This window comes from Giraffa tippelskirchi, chromosome 2 (genome assembly GCF_054371585.1).
Source record: "Giraffa tippelskirchi isolate mGirTip1 chromosome 2, T2T-mGirTip1v1.2.pri, whole genome shotgun sequence".
In the NCBI taxonomy this organism is placed as follows: domain Eukaryota; kingdom Metazoa; phylum Chordata; class Mammalia; order Artiodactyla; family Giraffidae; genus Giraffa; species Giraffa tippelskirchi.
In genome coordinates, this window is record NC_137276.1 from 25,168,587 (window position 1) to 25,181,179 (window position 12,593).

At 41.7% G+C, this 12,593-nt stretch overlaps 1 protein-coding gene across 5 annotated transcripts in view; it reads right to left on the reverse strand.

Annotated features, from left to right (window-relative positions):
* SORCS3 (sortilin related VPS10 domain containing receptor 3) overlaps positions 1-12,593 on the reverse strand; it is a 626,056-nt gene that overhangs the window by 180,153 nt on the left and 433,310 nt on the right. For all 5 annotated transcript variants that reach the window (XM_081543145.1, XM_081543168.1, XM_081543160.1 and 2 more), the window contains one exon: positions 1,781-1,845. In XM_081543145.1, coding sequence (XP_081399271.1) covers positions 1,781-1,845 — 65 coding nt within the window. The remainder of the gene's footprint in view (positions 1-1,780; positions 1,846-12,593) is intronic.

Here is a 12,593-nt window from a genome sequence, read left to right on the forward strand (position 1 = left end):
AATTACTTTTTTAAAAAAGGGAGTTGTCCAGCAACAGAAAAGGATATGTGTTAAGCCTGAGCTCATGGAAACTGAGGACATACTATAAGAGGTTGTTGGGAAGGGATTCCTGTATCAGGTAGAAGGTCACACAGGCAGATACCACAGGTCACATATATGGCTTAAAAAGGTTGACATGCAATCAACGCCAGGGCCGGGCTTGTCCTGAAAACTGGTCTGTGGTTCATCTTCTGAGAGCTGCTGTCTTCTTCCCCTCTGGCTCCTCTACTACACCCCTTCAAACCCCTCCATCTCATCCTTCCTCCAGTGTTCCAGTTTTGTTTGTTTTTTTGTTTTTTTTTCTCTTCAGCAGTAAGAGTAATTTAGAATTCAGGTTTCACCACACTTATGATCACTGAATTTGAATATGTGGCATTATCTCCCTAAATCTTAAATAGCTCTTCTGTTAAAAAAAAAAAAAAGGTACAAAGAGTGTGGGTCATCCCTCATCCTTGGATGCTTCAGAGACTTACATTTATTCAAGAATCAAAAAAGAAAAAGGAAAGAAGAAAGGCAGGAAGGAAGGAACTCAGTAGACTGATGGCATAGAGTAACATGTCAATTGCCTTCTAACTCTTTTAAAAATAAAAATAAAGCAAATAAAATATATTCCCCAAAGCACATGTTTCTATCACACATCTGTGTTTGGCCTCAAAAGCAGTAGATTTCCCAAAGACACAGCTCATGCAGCTTCTTTACTTAATGTATCCGGAATGATACCCTAATGTCAGCATACAGGCCAAACACAATCTCCTTATGTTTGTACATTCAACCCATAACCCTGAGCTGAGCAGGGCAAGGATGAGTGCCCCAGATAACAGGAAGCTGGAGAACAGAGAGGTTAGGGGGTCTCGGTCTCATAGCTAATGGGTGGCAGCATCCAGGACCTCAACTCACAGCACGGTACTTTGATCTGCTGCACTGCTAAGTCACTGTTATTTTCATGGATTATTTGGGTCTATTTATGACCTAGAATATGCTAATTAGTTTTCATATATTTTACATATTTCATGTATATCACATATATTCACATATTTAATACATTTTAAGTTGATCTTTTTTTTTAATTGGACAGGAAAGGGCCCTGTGGATACTTTCAGTTTCAGTTTAGTCTTAAATTGGTGCAAAATGATACTTTATCAGTCAAATTCTGTTTAAGATGCATATAGGTGCAAAGGGGTCACAGGCGTGAAATCCTGGATTCAATTACTAATTTGCAGGGACAATAGAGGTCTTGTTCAGCATGGTATTTCCAGGGCTGAGAAACTTGCCTGGCACACAGTAGGCCATTCCTAAATATTTGCTGAACAGATGAACAAATAGCTTTGCAAATAATTTTTCCAGTTACATTTTTTTTGTAATCTTGACTATGTAAAGGTTTAGTTTTTTAAAGCTTGCAATCCCTGCAATTCACCACATGAATGCAAAATACCACGATGAGCTATGGACATTCTTATTCGAATTACACTGAAGATGCCAGGAAATTACTAACAGGAGCCTCAAAATTCATCACATTAACTCCCATCCCCAGAAAATTCATTCCTGAGAGTTTATTTCAATGAAACGTCTCCCCTGGGACTGAAGGCCTCTCCCCCACTCTAGCAAATAAAGATGGATATGGCGGTAAGGAAGCTCAGGGCTTTTCATCTTCCCAAGTCATTAAAATGCAAATTGGTGGGGGTGGAGGAGAGAGGCCTGCAGGCAGATTTCCCCCGCCCAGCCTGGTGGCCACAGCACTCACATCCGTCCGCTGTCCGCACCTCCATGTGCACCAGGTCTGCCTCCTTATCCAATCCGGCCACTGACCTGGGGAGGAAAGGAGAGTCAGAAGCTCAGTGACCACAAGGACAGCAGACAACAGGGTGGGGAGGCATTCAGGGTTATTACTCAGAAAGCTACTTTCTAAAGGAGGCCTGTCTTGTACTGAGGACCCACAGACTATGGTGACTTGCGGGCCCTGCAGAGTGGTGGCCTCTGGCAGCTGCCACCTGTAATGGTTACAACTCAGGTGTCCTGGAGCACAGCCAGGGAGTCAGTAACTCTCAAAAACGTAGAAGCAAAAAGAGCACAGAATAATGTAATGTACCCCATAGTAAAGCTGGTCTAAACTTCTGTCATTGACTCTCTACCATCTCACACCCGATAATTTCTGTCACTTCCTTTCCACCTGAGGTGCCATATTCCATACCACTTTTCTTCTTCCTGGGGAAAGTGGTTAAACCTCCCTTCTGGCTGTTTGCTTCCAGACACTCCTGCCCTCCTGAGTTTGAACCTATCTACTTTTCCTTACCTCTACCTTGTAAACAATAAATATTTGGTAACAAATATTCAATATCTGATCTGACAAGGACACAATTCTGGTGGAAGGAATGGGGAACCTTAGAATTCTATGGCCAACAGCCAGAAAAAGGAAGGCTGAGAATCTTTACAATCTAATTCCTGCGGGCCTCCAACCTTCCACATATAGAGCCCAGTCTTGCATGAGATATCCAGGCGAGAAGAGGACCCAGAAAGTCAGCTTAGAAAGGCAACACAGACATGAAAACATTCACATACTAGAGACATTGCATAACCCACTCTCTCCAGCAAAATCGGACACTTAGTCTTTCTACTCTTATTTTCAATCTCATTCAAAGATTGGTTTTCTGTTTTTTCAGTTCTGAATAGATAAGAGGCAGCAAGTTAGAAAGGAAAAGTCAAATTTAAAACAATGAGAATCAACAGCTGGTACCCAGATAGCAAGACAAATAGAAAACTTATGAAAAACAGACCAAAGAACCCAAAACCCAATCTTCCACACCATAAATCTATTATGCATCTTCTGGTCCTAAGGCCCTAACTGTTATTATATCACAGTTCACTATCTGACATCTGCGCTAAGAGGCTGCAAGCAGAGAAAACGGGAAGCAGGGGACTAATGATATCAGTTAACTCAGTTTAAGAAAATAGGGCTGCAAATGACCTATGATAGGAAAAATAAAATGATTTTTGTTAATGATTATTGTGTTGAATGGCTAAACTTAGTTACTTAAAAAGTTCATTTATGTGGGCTTCCCTGGTGGTCCAGTGGTTGAGAGTCCGCCTGTCAGTGTGGGGAACGTGAGTTCAGTCCCTGGTCCAGGAGGATCCCACACGCTGCCAGGAAACTAGGCCTGTGCACCACAACTCCTGAGCCCCACGCCCTAGGGCCCGAGCTCCACAACATAAGAAGCCACTCCAACGAGAAGCCCAAGCACTGCAGCTAGAGAGTAGCCCTCACTCATTGAAACTGGAGAAAGCCTGTGCTCAGCAACAGAGAAAGTGCATTTATATGAAATAGTTCTTTCCCCAAAGAAACTGAATGAAAGAGATTTTTATTCTAGTGCTTTATTTTTTACCTAATGATCATCAACATACTATCTTTTAATTTTTCCTCATCTCCTTTGACCTTAAAGCAAAACACTTAAGGTAAGGAGAACAGTTATCATTAGTTATATTTGAGTGAATGGGAAACTGTGGCAAAGAGCAATGGACATGTGTCTAAGATGACACAGGAACTAGGCCAGAACTAGACAGACTGACTAACAGCTCTCCATCGAGAGCAGCCCCCAGCTGTCTTGACTCCTATCCCTTCTGCCTGCAGCGCCCTTGTATCTAACTCTCTCCCTGCCCCTTTTCTTCTCCAGATACCTCTCACCCTTCCTTCACTGCTTGGTTGGCCTCTTCCCTCCAGCAGTATCCCTCATTTCACTGAAGAACTTTATCTGCTTCCTTACCTTGGTGATTCTCAAACTTGGATGCTCGTAAGAGTCACTGGGGGAGCCTTGGAATATCCAGAGGCCTGAAACCCTCCCCAAACCAATGAAATCAAAACCTTTGGGGTTGGATCAAGTCATCTGCATGTCTTAAAGCTCCAAGGTGATTTCCATGCACAGCCAAGTCTTAGAACCACGGCTTTGCATGGTTTAATCACATCACTTATGCAATTGTATTTGTATGTCTTCTATACTTAGATGCAAATTTCAAAGAAGTAGGATTCTACTTTTTTTTTTTAATCTTTGGCAACATCCTTGGTAGACCATCAACAAACACATTTTGAATAAATGATTACAACACTTTCACTCAGGCAAAACTTCATAAGGCCCTGAGTAAGCCCCAAACTCACTTTTGGGTCTTAAAACTTTTCTTAGGCTCAAACAAGATCTCACTTTCCTGTCTACGTCCCAGATAATTTTTTATCGTGACAATTGCTCAACTGGTGAGAAAACAGAAAAAAATCTACATAGACCTGAATAATGTGTGAAGTGGCTTCCTCCTGGGGATATTTAGTTTTATAACAATTACCAAGCTCCGCATCAGCATACAAGGATCATGTGAAACCCTAAAGGGGAAAGATAGGGATTCTTCTCCGAAATTGAGAGTTCTTGATCTGAGCAAGGACCAAGGACACAGGGGACAAAAGGACATAAAAAGCCACAGCCAAGCCTCCAGGAAAGAAACTGAAACTGGCTCCTGGAACCACATGCTCACAGATGCTATGACGTAAGTGCAGATGTTACTGATGGAAGTACCTGGAAAAGGCCAAGTGGCTTTCAAACTTATTTTTAGCAACTGAATTCTCTGTTCATACACAGTCTCCAAGTTCTAACATGTGCAATAGGTCAAGCATAAGCTTATCAGAAACCAGGAACATCTCACTTAGACACAATAGTGCCCAAGAAAGCTGGGCACAACAACTGTGAAACCACGATCTCATTCAGCCCCTTCACTAAGCAGATGAGAAAACTGAGCTTCACACAACTGTCCAAAGACACACAGTTAGCCAGGGTCACTTGGCTCTAAAATCCAGTTTGGAACTTCAGGACTGCCTGTTTGTAGCACATGGGCTGCTGTGAGGAAGTGACGGAGCTAAATTCTGGTGTGTTTTTCTCTCCTTGTGGATATGAATTCAAGAGAAAAATCTTCCCCAGAAATAAGAAAACTGGATATTGGTGTATGCATGAGGGAGGTATTGAGGCGACAAAGGACAAATGCTTGACAAACTGATTTGCTAGACTGTTAAATTTCAAGATAATCTTGTCTCAACACATTTCTCCAGTTCACACCAACATTCTCATCCTTGATGTTTTTGCTCAAACTGCCCCTCCACCTGGAATTTTCCTTCTGCCCCACTCTGCATATTCCCTACTGATGGCACAACTCAATACCACTTTCCATGAAAGTTTCCTGATCTTGACTAAACATTATAATGCCATGAGAAACTTTCTAAAAATATTGAATACCAATGCACAGGTCCCAATCCCGTAAATTCTGGTTTCATTGGTCTGAAGCAATAGTCCTCTCACATTTTAGCTATATCAGAATATTTTTATTAAAACAGATGCTGGGCTCAGCCCTCAGAGTTTTGTATTTGAGAGGTCTGGGGTGGGGTTCAACAATTTACATTCTTAGCAAACACATAAATGATATGAGGCTGATGGTCAGGGAACACACTCTGAGAACCACTACCCTGGAGTATCATTCAGGAATCGATAGCTTTTAGATGCTCATGGGTGATTAGGATGTGCAGTCAGAGTTGAAAATCACTCATTAGAGACTGAAATGCAGCCTTCACAAACCAAGCTGAAATATCCTTTCCTTTTTATATATCAGTGGGGTAGTTAAAAGCATGCATTTTGGAATCAGACACTCCAAGTTAGAGTCTTGGCTCCATCACTCAGTCGCTGTGGGATCATAGGCAATTAACTCAATCTCTCCTTGCTGCATTTTTCTAATCTGCACACTGGGGATATGATAATAGCACCCTTCTCATTGTTTCTATGAGAACTAAATGCATGTAAACATTTCAAATAGAGCCATACATCAACACCTAAATCTGTGTAATGCTTACTAATATAGAGATCACATTATGTGGAACTAATACTTTTTAAGTGTAATATTTATTGAGCATCTAATGTACCAAAAATGTTATTATCAACTTTTTTTGGCCATGTGGCATGTGGGATCTTAGTTCCCCAACCAGGAATCAAACCCACACTCCCTGTAGTGGAAGCACAGAGTGCTCATCACTGGACCTTGAGGAAAGGCTCCTTTTATTATTAATTTAATATGTCATCTCTCTTAATTCTTAAACTTTTGAAATTGGCAGTATAATTTTTTTCAGATGAGGAAATGAAAATTTTGAGATGGCAAATTGCCTAATCACTGCTACCGAGTGAGAAAGAGATGGATCTTAGATTCATACGTAATTTGTTTTATGCCACCATCAATTATCAGTGTACCTCAATTTTTTTCTCCTTCTTTATTGTACTGTCCTTAAAGATAGGATTTAGATCTGATTAAATTATTTTTCCACTAGTGCCTAGCATTGTGCCTTCCTGCTCTGTATTATTAAATATCAGCTGAGTAGATAGATGAACACACAAATGATAGTAATAACCCCAACAGTATGTTTAGGATAAATGTTGAAAACGGTTCCATAATATGGTGGAACAGATTTCATCTGTTTAATTAATCTCTAGGCAATTAAGTAAATAAAGTCTTCATTTTCCATTATTATTCTGTTATTTTCACCATTTATCCTCAAAGCAATATTGGATCTGTCAAACACAATCATCTGTGATTTGCTTGACAAATGCACGACCATCCTTTGAAAACGCTAGGGCCACAAAAACTCAGGGATCTTATCTAGCTCAAATGAGCATGGCTCCTCCAGTGGGCACTCTGGGAGCTCTCTTTCTGCATCACAATAATCCCTGCCTCTGTCAGCTGCTGGATCCTCCCAGATCCACAGATTTCTAGGTGTAGAACCCTATGCCCATGTTGTACTATATGGCTCTGTCCCTGTCTGTAGCCGATTAGACCAGGGTAGATCCTCACCGAAGCTGGTTCAAAGACACGTTTCCCAGACTTTAAGACTGCCTTGAGAAACTGTAGCATGAGACTCAGAGAAACGTGTCTGGGACACCTTCAACTATTCAGCCAGAAAGAAGAGAAAAGCAGAGATGGAAGAAAAGAAAGAAAGAAAGAAGGCACTTCGTGATGTTATGGGATAGAGACCTTTGTGAGGTCTAAATGCATTCCCTTTCTGGGATTCTAATAATGCCTCTCTCTCTCTCTCTCTCTCTCTCTCTCTTTCAATAAGCAAAGAGATCAAACCAGTCAATCCTAAAGGAAATTAACCCTAAAATATTCACTGGAAGTACTGATGCTGATGCTGAAGCTGAAGCTCCAATAACTTTAGCCACCTGATGTGAAGAGCTGACTCATTGGAAAAGACCCTGATGCTGGGAAAGATTGAGGCAGGAGGAGAAGGGGACAACAGAGGATGAGATGGTTGGATGGCATCACCAACTCGATGGATATGAGCTTCAGCAAGCTCTGCGAGATGGTGAAAGACAGGGAAGCTTGGCATGTTGCAGTCCATGGGGCCACAGAGAGTCGGACATGACTGAGCAAGTGAACAACAACAAAATTAGTTACTGTTTCCCATACCCAGAATCGTCATTAATATGCTCTCTAAAAGTTGCTCAGCATGTGCAGAGCCATTTCTGGACATAAGGGTTAGCTACTGTCCCTTCAGCATTCTGGTTCTCCCAGAAAATTAAAAGGGCTACTGACTACTATATCAGTATCTAACGATAGGCTGTGTTCTACTGGTGGATTATAAAATACATCTAGTGGATCAAATCCCAATTATTTTTTATAAAATATGGAATGGAAGCATCAGAGAGCATCTCATGTGGTAGACTAAGTATTTTTCATAACATGTAAAGATATATAAGAAGATATAGGTTTATACAGGGTCATAAGTGTAGGATTCCTTACCAGAGAAGCAGTATTGAAGGAAAAGAGGGAGGAAGGGAAAGAGAGAGGGAAGGAAGGAGGAAGGAAGGGAGGGGCCAGGGAGGAAGGAAGGAAAGAGAAACTACATGGTCTAATTTAATATAATACCTTTCTAAATTCTAAATGGCTAGAATGAAATTCAGCAGTCACATGAACTATTTTCAGGACAAGGCATACACACATCAGGAGGTCACTTGCAACAGATGAGGAGTTTGAACTCAACTGAAGAATCTCAGTGAACCATAGCTAACATCATGCTCATGTGGGCAGTAGCAATTTGAAGCTAAGCTTTGGTCACTGGAGCTTGTGATTGTGCTAATATAGTGACAATCCATGAGGTTTTACCTGAATACAACTGAATAGCTGGTCTGCTAGGAATACAACCAGTAATCCCTTTGCAAGTACTTACTGAATACTCACTATGTGTGAGCACTTAGGAAACTGCCAACCAGTCTACCACACAGCCCATTTGTTTTCTATATACACATGGGCTATAGATTAGCATAGCTCTAGAGAACAAGATCATGTCATATGATCACAGCTTAAGAAAAGGTTGTTCACAGAAAACTATTTGATCCTATTAAACAGACCAAGCACACTGCCTCATTTGTAGAAGGATTGCAGAGAACTGGCAATGCTCTTATTCCCAGCCATTCGATTTTGGAATGTTCATTCTCAGACCCCACTACCTATCTCCTCGGAGTACCTTTAATAGGTATTTATGGGGTAACACACAGAGGGAATTTCAGTCTAGTTGGAAAGGTGCAGTGGATCAGGTAGGGTTTCACAGAGATGGGGAAACAAGGAGCAGGCTTGAAGAATGTGTGGGATTGGAAAGTCAGAAAGGAGAGAGGGATGATATGGCCCAAGGCATGATGGTGCAAATAGACACGATGGGGAGGAGAATACTGAGCAGCAGTCATAAGAGACCACTTTGGAGACAGAATAAGAAAGGATCTGAAGTCAGCGAAAAGCCACCATGCTAGGAATTATGAATTGCTTCCTGCAAACTAAACTCTGTGACATTCCATAACACTGGACAAATCCTTTTCTTTCTGTAGGTACATTCATTCTATTTCTTTAGAAATTAATTTCTATTAAAAACATCTTTTATAAACTGTTACTTAGAAAAGTCTATACTTTTTAAAACTGTTTTATTAGGAGATTGGGACTGACATATACACACTACTATGTATAAAATAGATAATAAGAACCAGCCATACATCAAAGGGAATTCTAGTCAATACTCTGTAATTACCTATATGGGAAAAGAATCTTTTAAAAAGGAGGATATGTGTATATGTGTAACTGATTCACTTTGCTGTCCAGCAGGAACTAACACAACATTGCAAATCAACTGTAAGTTAAATGTTAGTCACTCAGTCACATCTGACTCTTTTTGCAACACCATGGACTATAGTCTCCCAGACTCCTCGGTCCATGTGATTCTCCAGGCAAGAATATGGGAGTGAGTGGCCATTCCCTTCTCTAGGGGATTTTCCTGACCCAGGGATTGAACCTGGGGCTCCTACATGGCCGGCAGATTCTTTACTGTCTGAGCCACCAGGGACAACTGAATCAACTGTACTCCAATAAAATTTTTTAAAACTTAAAACAACCTAATAATGTTGCTTTATCGTTATTTATTTTTGGTTTCTACAGGATATGCTTAAGATATCACAACATGGAGCATGTGTGAACCCACAAATGGCAGTGCATTGTGGGGATCCTCTCATGGCCTCATTCATTGAGGTCCTGAGCAAATACCTGAAGCTTCCCAAATGCTTCTTGTGTGTCCAGCATGGACTCCAGCAGAAAAATGAGGGTCAGGGGCCAGAGGTAGTGGAGGGGTTAGAAAGTGGGGTAGGGTATAATCTGAGAGAGAAATAGTTATAAATATATAATAAAGATATAGAGATCAGTTAAACAAAAATAATTCAGTTCAGTTGCTCAGTTGTGTCTGACTCTTTGAGACCCCATGGACTACAACATGCCAGGCTTCTCTATCCATCACCAACTCCCGGTGCTTACTCAAACCCATGTCCATTGAGTCGGCCATGCCATCCAACCATCTCATCCTCTGTCATTTCCTTCTCCTCCCGCCTTCAATCTTTCCTAGCATCAGGGTCTTTTCCAATGAGCCAGTTCTTCGCATCAGGTGGCCAAAGTATTGCAGTTTCAGCTTCAGCATCAATACTTCCAATGAATACTCAGGACTGATTTCCTTCAGGATTGACTGGTTTGATCACCTTGCAGTCCAAGGGACTCTCAAGAGTCTTCTCTAACACCACAGTTCAAAAGCATCAATTCTTTGGTGCTCAGCTTTCTTTATGGTCCAAATCTCACATCCATATATGACTACTGGAAAAACCCGTAACTTTGACTAGATGGACCTTTGTTGGCAAAGTAATGTCTCTGCTTTTTAATATGCGTCTAGGTTGGTCATAACTTTCCTTCCAGGAATAAGCGTCTTTTAATTTCATGGCTGCAATCGCCATCTGCAGTCAGTGATTTTTAAGCCCCAAAAAATAAAGGCAGCCACTGTTTCCATTTTTTCCCCATGTATTTGCCATGAAGTGATGGGATCAGATGCCATGATCTTAGTTTTCTGAATGTTGAGTTTTAAGCCAACTTTTTCACTGTCCTCTTTCACTTTCATCAAGAGGCTCTTTAGTTCTTCACTTTTTGCCATAAACATGGTGTCATCTGTGCATCTGAGGTTATTGATAATTTTCCAGGCTATCTTGATTCCAGCTTGTGCTTTACCTAGCCTGGAATTTTGCATGATGTATTCTGCATATAAGTTAAATAAGCAGGATGACAATATACAGCCTTGACATACTCCTTTTCCTATTTGGAACCAGTCTGTTGCTCCAAGTCCAGTTCTAACTGTTGCTTCTTGACCTGAATACAGATTTCTCAAGAGGCAGGTAAGGTGGTCTGGTATTTCCATCTCTTCAAGAATTTTCCGCAGTTTGTTGTGACCCACACAGTCAAAGACTTTGGCATAGTCAATAAAGCAGAAGCATATGTTTTTCTGGAACTCTTTTGCTTTTTTGACGATCCAGTGGATGCTGGCATTTTGATCTCTGGTTCCTCCGCCTTTTCTAAATCCAACTTGAACATCTGGAATGTCACCAGTCACGTACTGCTGAAGCCTGGCTTGGAGAATTTTGAGCATTACTTTGCTAGCATGTGAATAAGTACAATTGTGCAGTAGTTGGAACATTCTTTGGCACTGCCTTTCTTTGGGATTGGAATGAAAACTGACCTTTTCCAGTCCTGTGGCCACTGCTGAGTCTTCCAAGTTTGCTGGCATATTGAGTGCAGCACTTTCACAGCATCATCTTTTAGGATTTGAAACAGCTCAAAAACAACTAAGAAGGAACAAAAGTCTCACTGGGGGCTAGGGGACTGGAGAAGGAGAGAGTGGGACAAATAGAGAGAGTAGCATGGAAGCATATAGATTACCATATGTAAAATAGATAGCTAGTGGGAATTTGCTGTGTGACTTAGGGAACTCAAACCAGGGCTATGTGACAACCTAGAGGAGTGAGATGGGGTGGGAGCTGGGATGAAGGTTCAGGAGGGAGGGGATATATGCATACCTATGGCTGATACATGACGATGCAAGGCAGAAACCAACACAATATTGTAAAGCAATTATCCTTCAATTAAAGTAAATAACTTTTTTTAAATGAGAAAAATCACATTATCTTATTAAAAAAAGAAGTCTCACTGTCCCACATTTCCCAAACTGGAGTCTGGGATGACACAGTCAGTGTTTATTGGGGTTGCCTGATCACACTAGGTATTATTTTTAACTCATAGTCTGTTTTTAGGACAAGAACTTGTCTCTTCTATGACCAGTGGTTAGGAGCTTTGGAATCATCAATCCTAGGTTCTAATCCTGGCTCTATATCTATTAGCTGTGTGACTTTGAGCAAGTTACTTAGCCTCTCTAAACCTATAATTTTCCATAAGAGTCAAAACTTCCTTGTTTTGTCTTGATGAAGTTGAAATAGCATATGCACATATTTAGAGAATATTCCCACTGGGTTCCTGGCATCTTACATTTAGACACACACAAAGATGTGCGCACACACACTCATCTGAACACCACTGATTGTATAGAAAGTGTCTAAGGAAAACTTGCATTGGAGTGTAGGAGAAAGAGCACTGAGCTGGGGCAAAGATGTCAGTTCTGGTCTCAGTCTAGCACTGTGGCTTTGGCTATGCCACTTGACCCCTCTGGGCACAGTTCCTCTCGCTGCAAATCACAGGGCCTGCCAGGTATGGGGTGGGTGATGCCGGGATCCCTTCCCCCTCTGCTCTCTGGCACTGAGAGGCTCTGTGGCTGTGGAAGATGGAGGTACATGAGCTCTTACGCCCCTATTCCATCCTGCTCTGCCCCACTTCTCTGAGGCAGGGGTGGGATGTCTTTCTAATCAAGTGAGTGCATCAAAAGGGAGAGGAACCTTCTGCTGGGACGGTCCCTGAGGTGTTGCTAGCCACCGGCAGGGTGCAGCTGCAGCTGAAGAGGGCTCTTCTTGTGCCACCAGATCACATCTGCCCTGCATCTCCATGGGGACCAGAAGACCAAGGGGGGAGCAGGAAGACAAAGTTACTGCTGGGGACCAGTGAGCTGGAGGGCCCCACATGTAACAGTTTACAGAGCACCTTCCCGTCATCCTCCTGTAATCTCACTGCTTTAGTCCTAGCAGGTATTG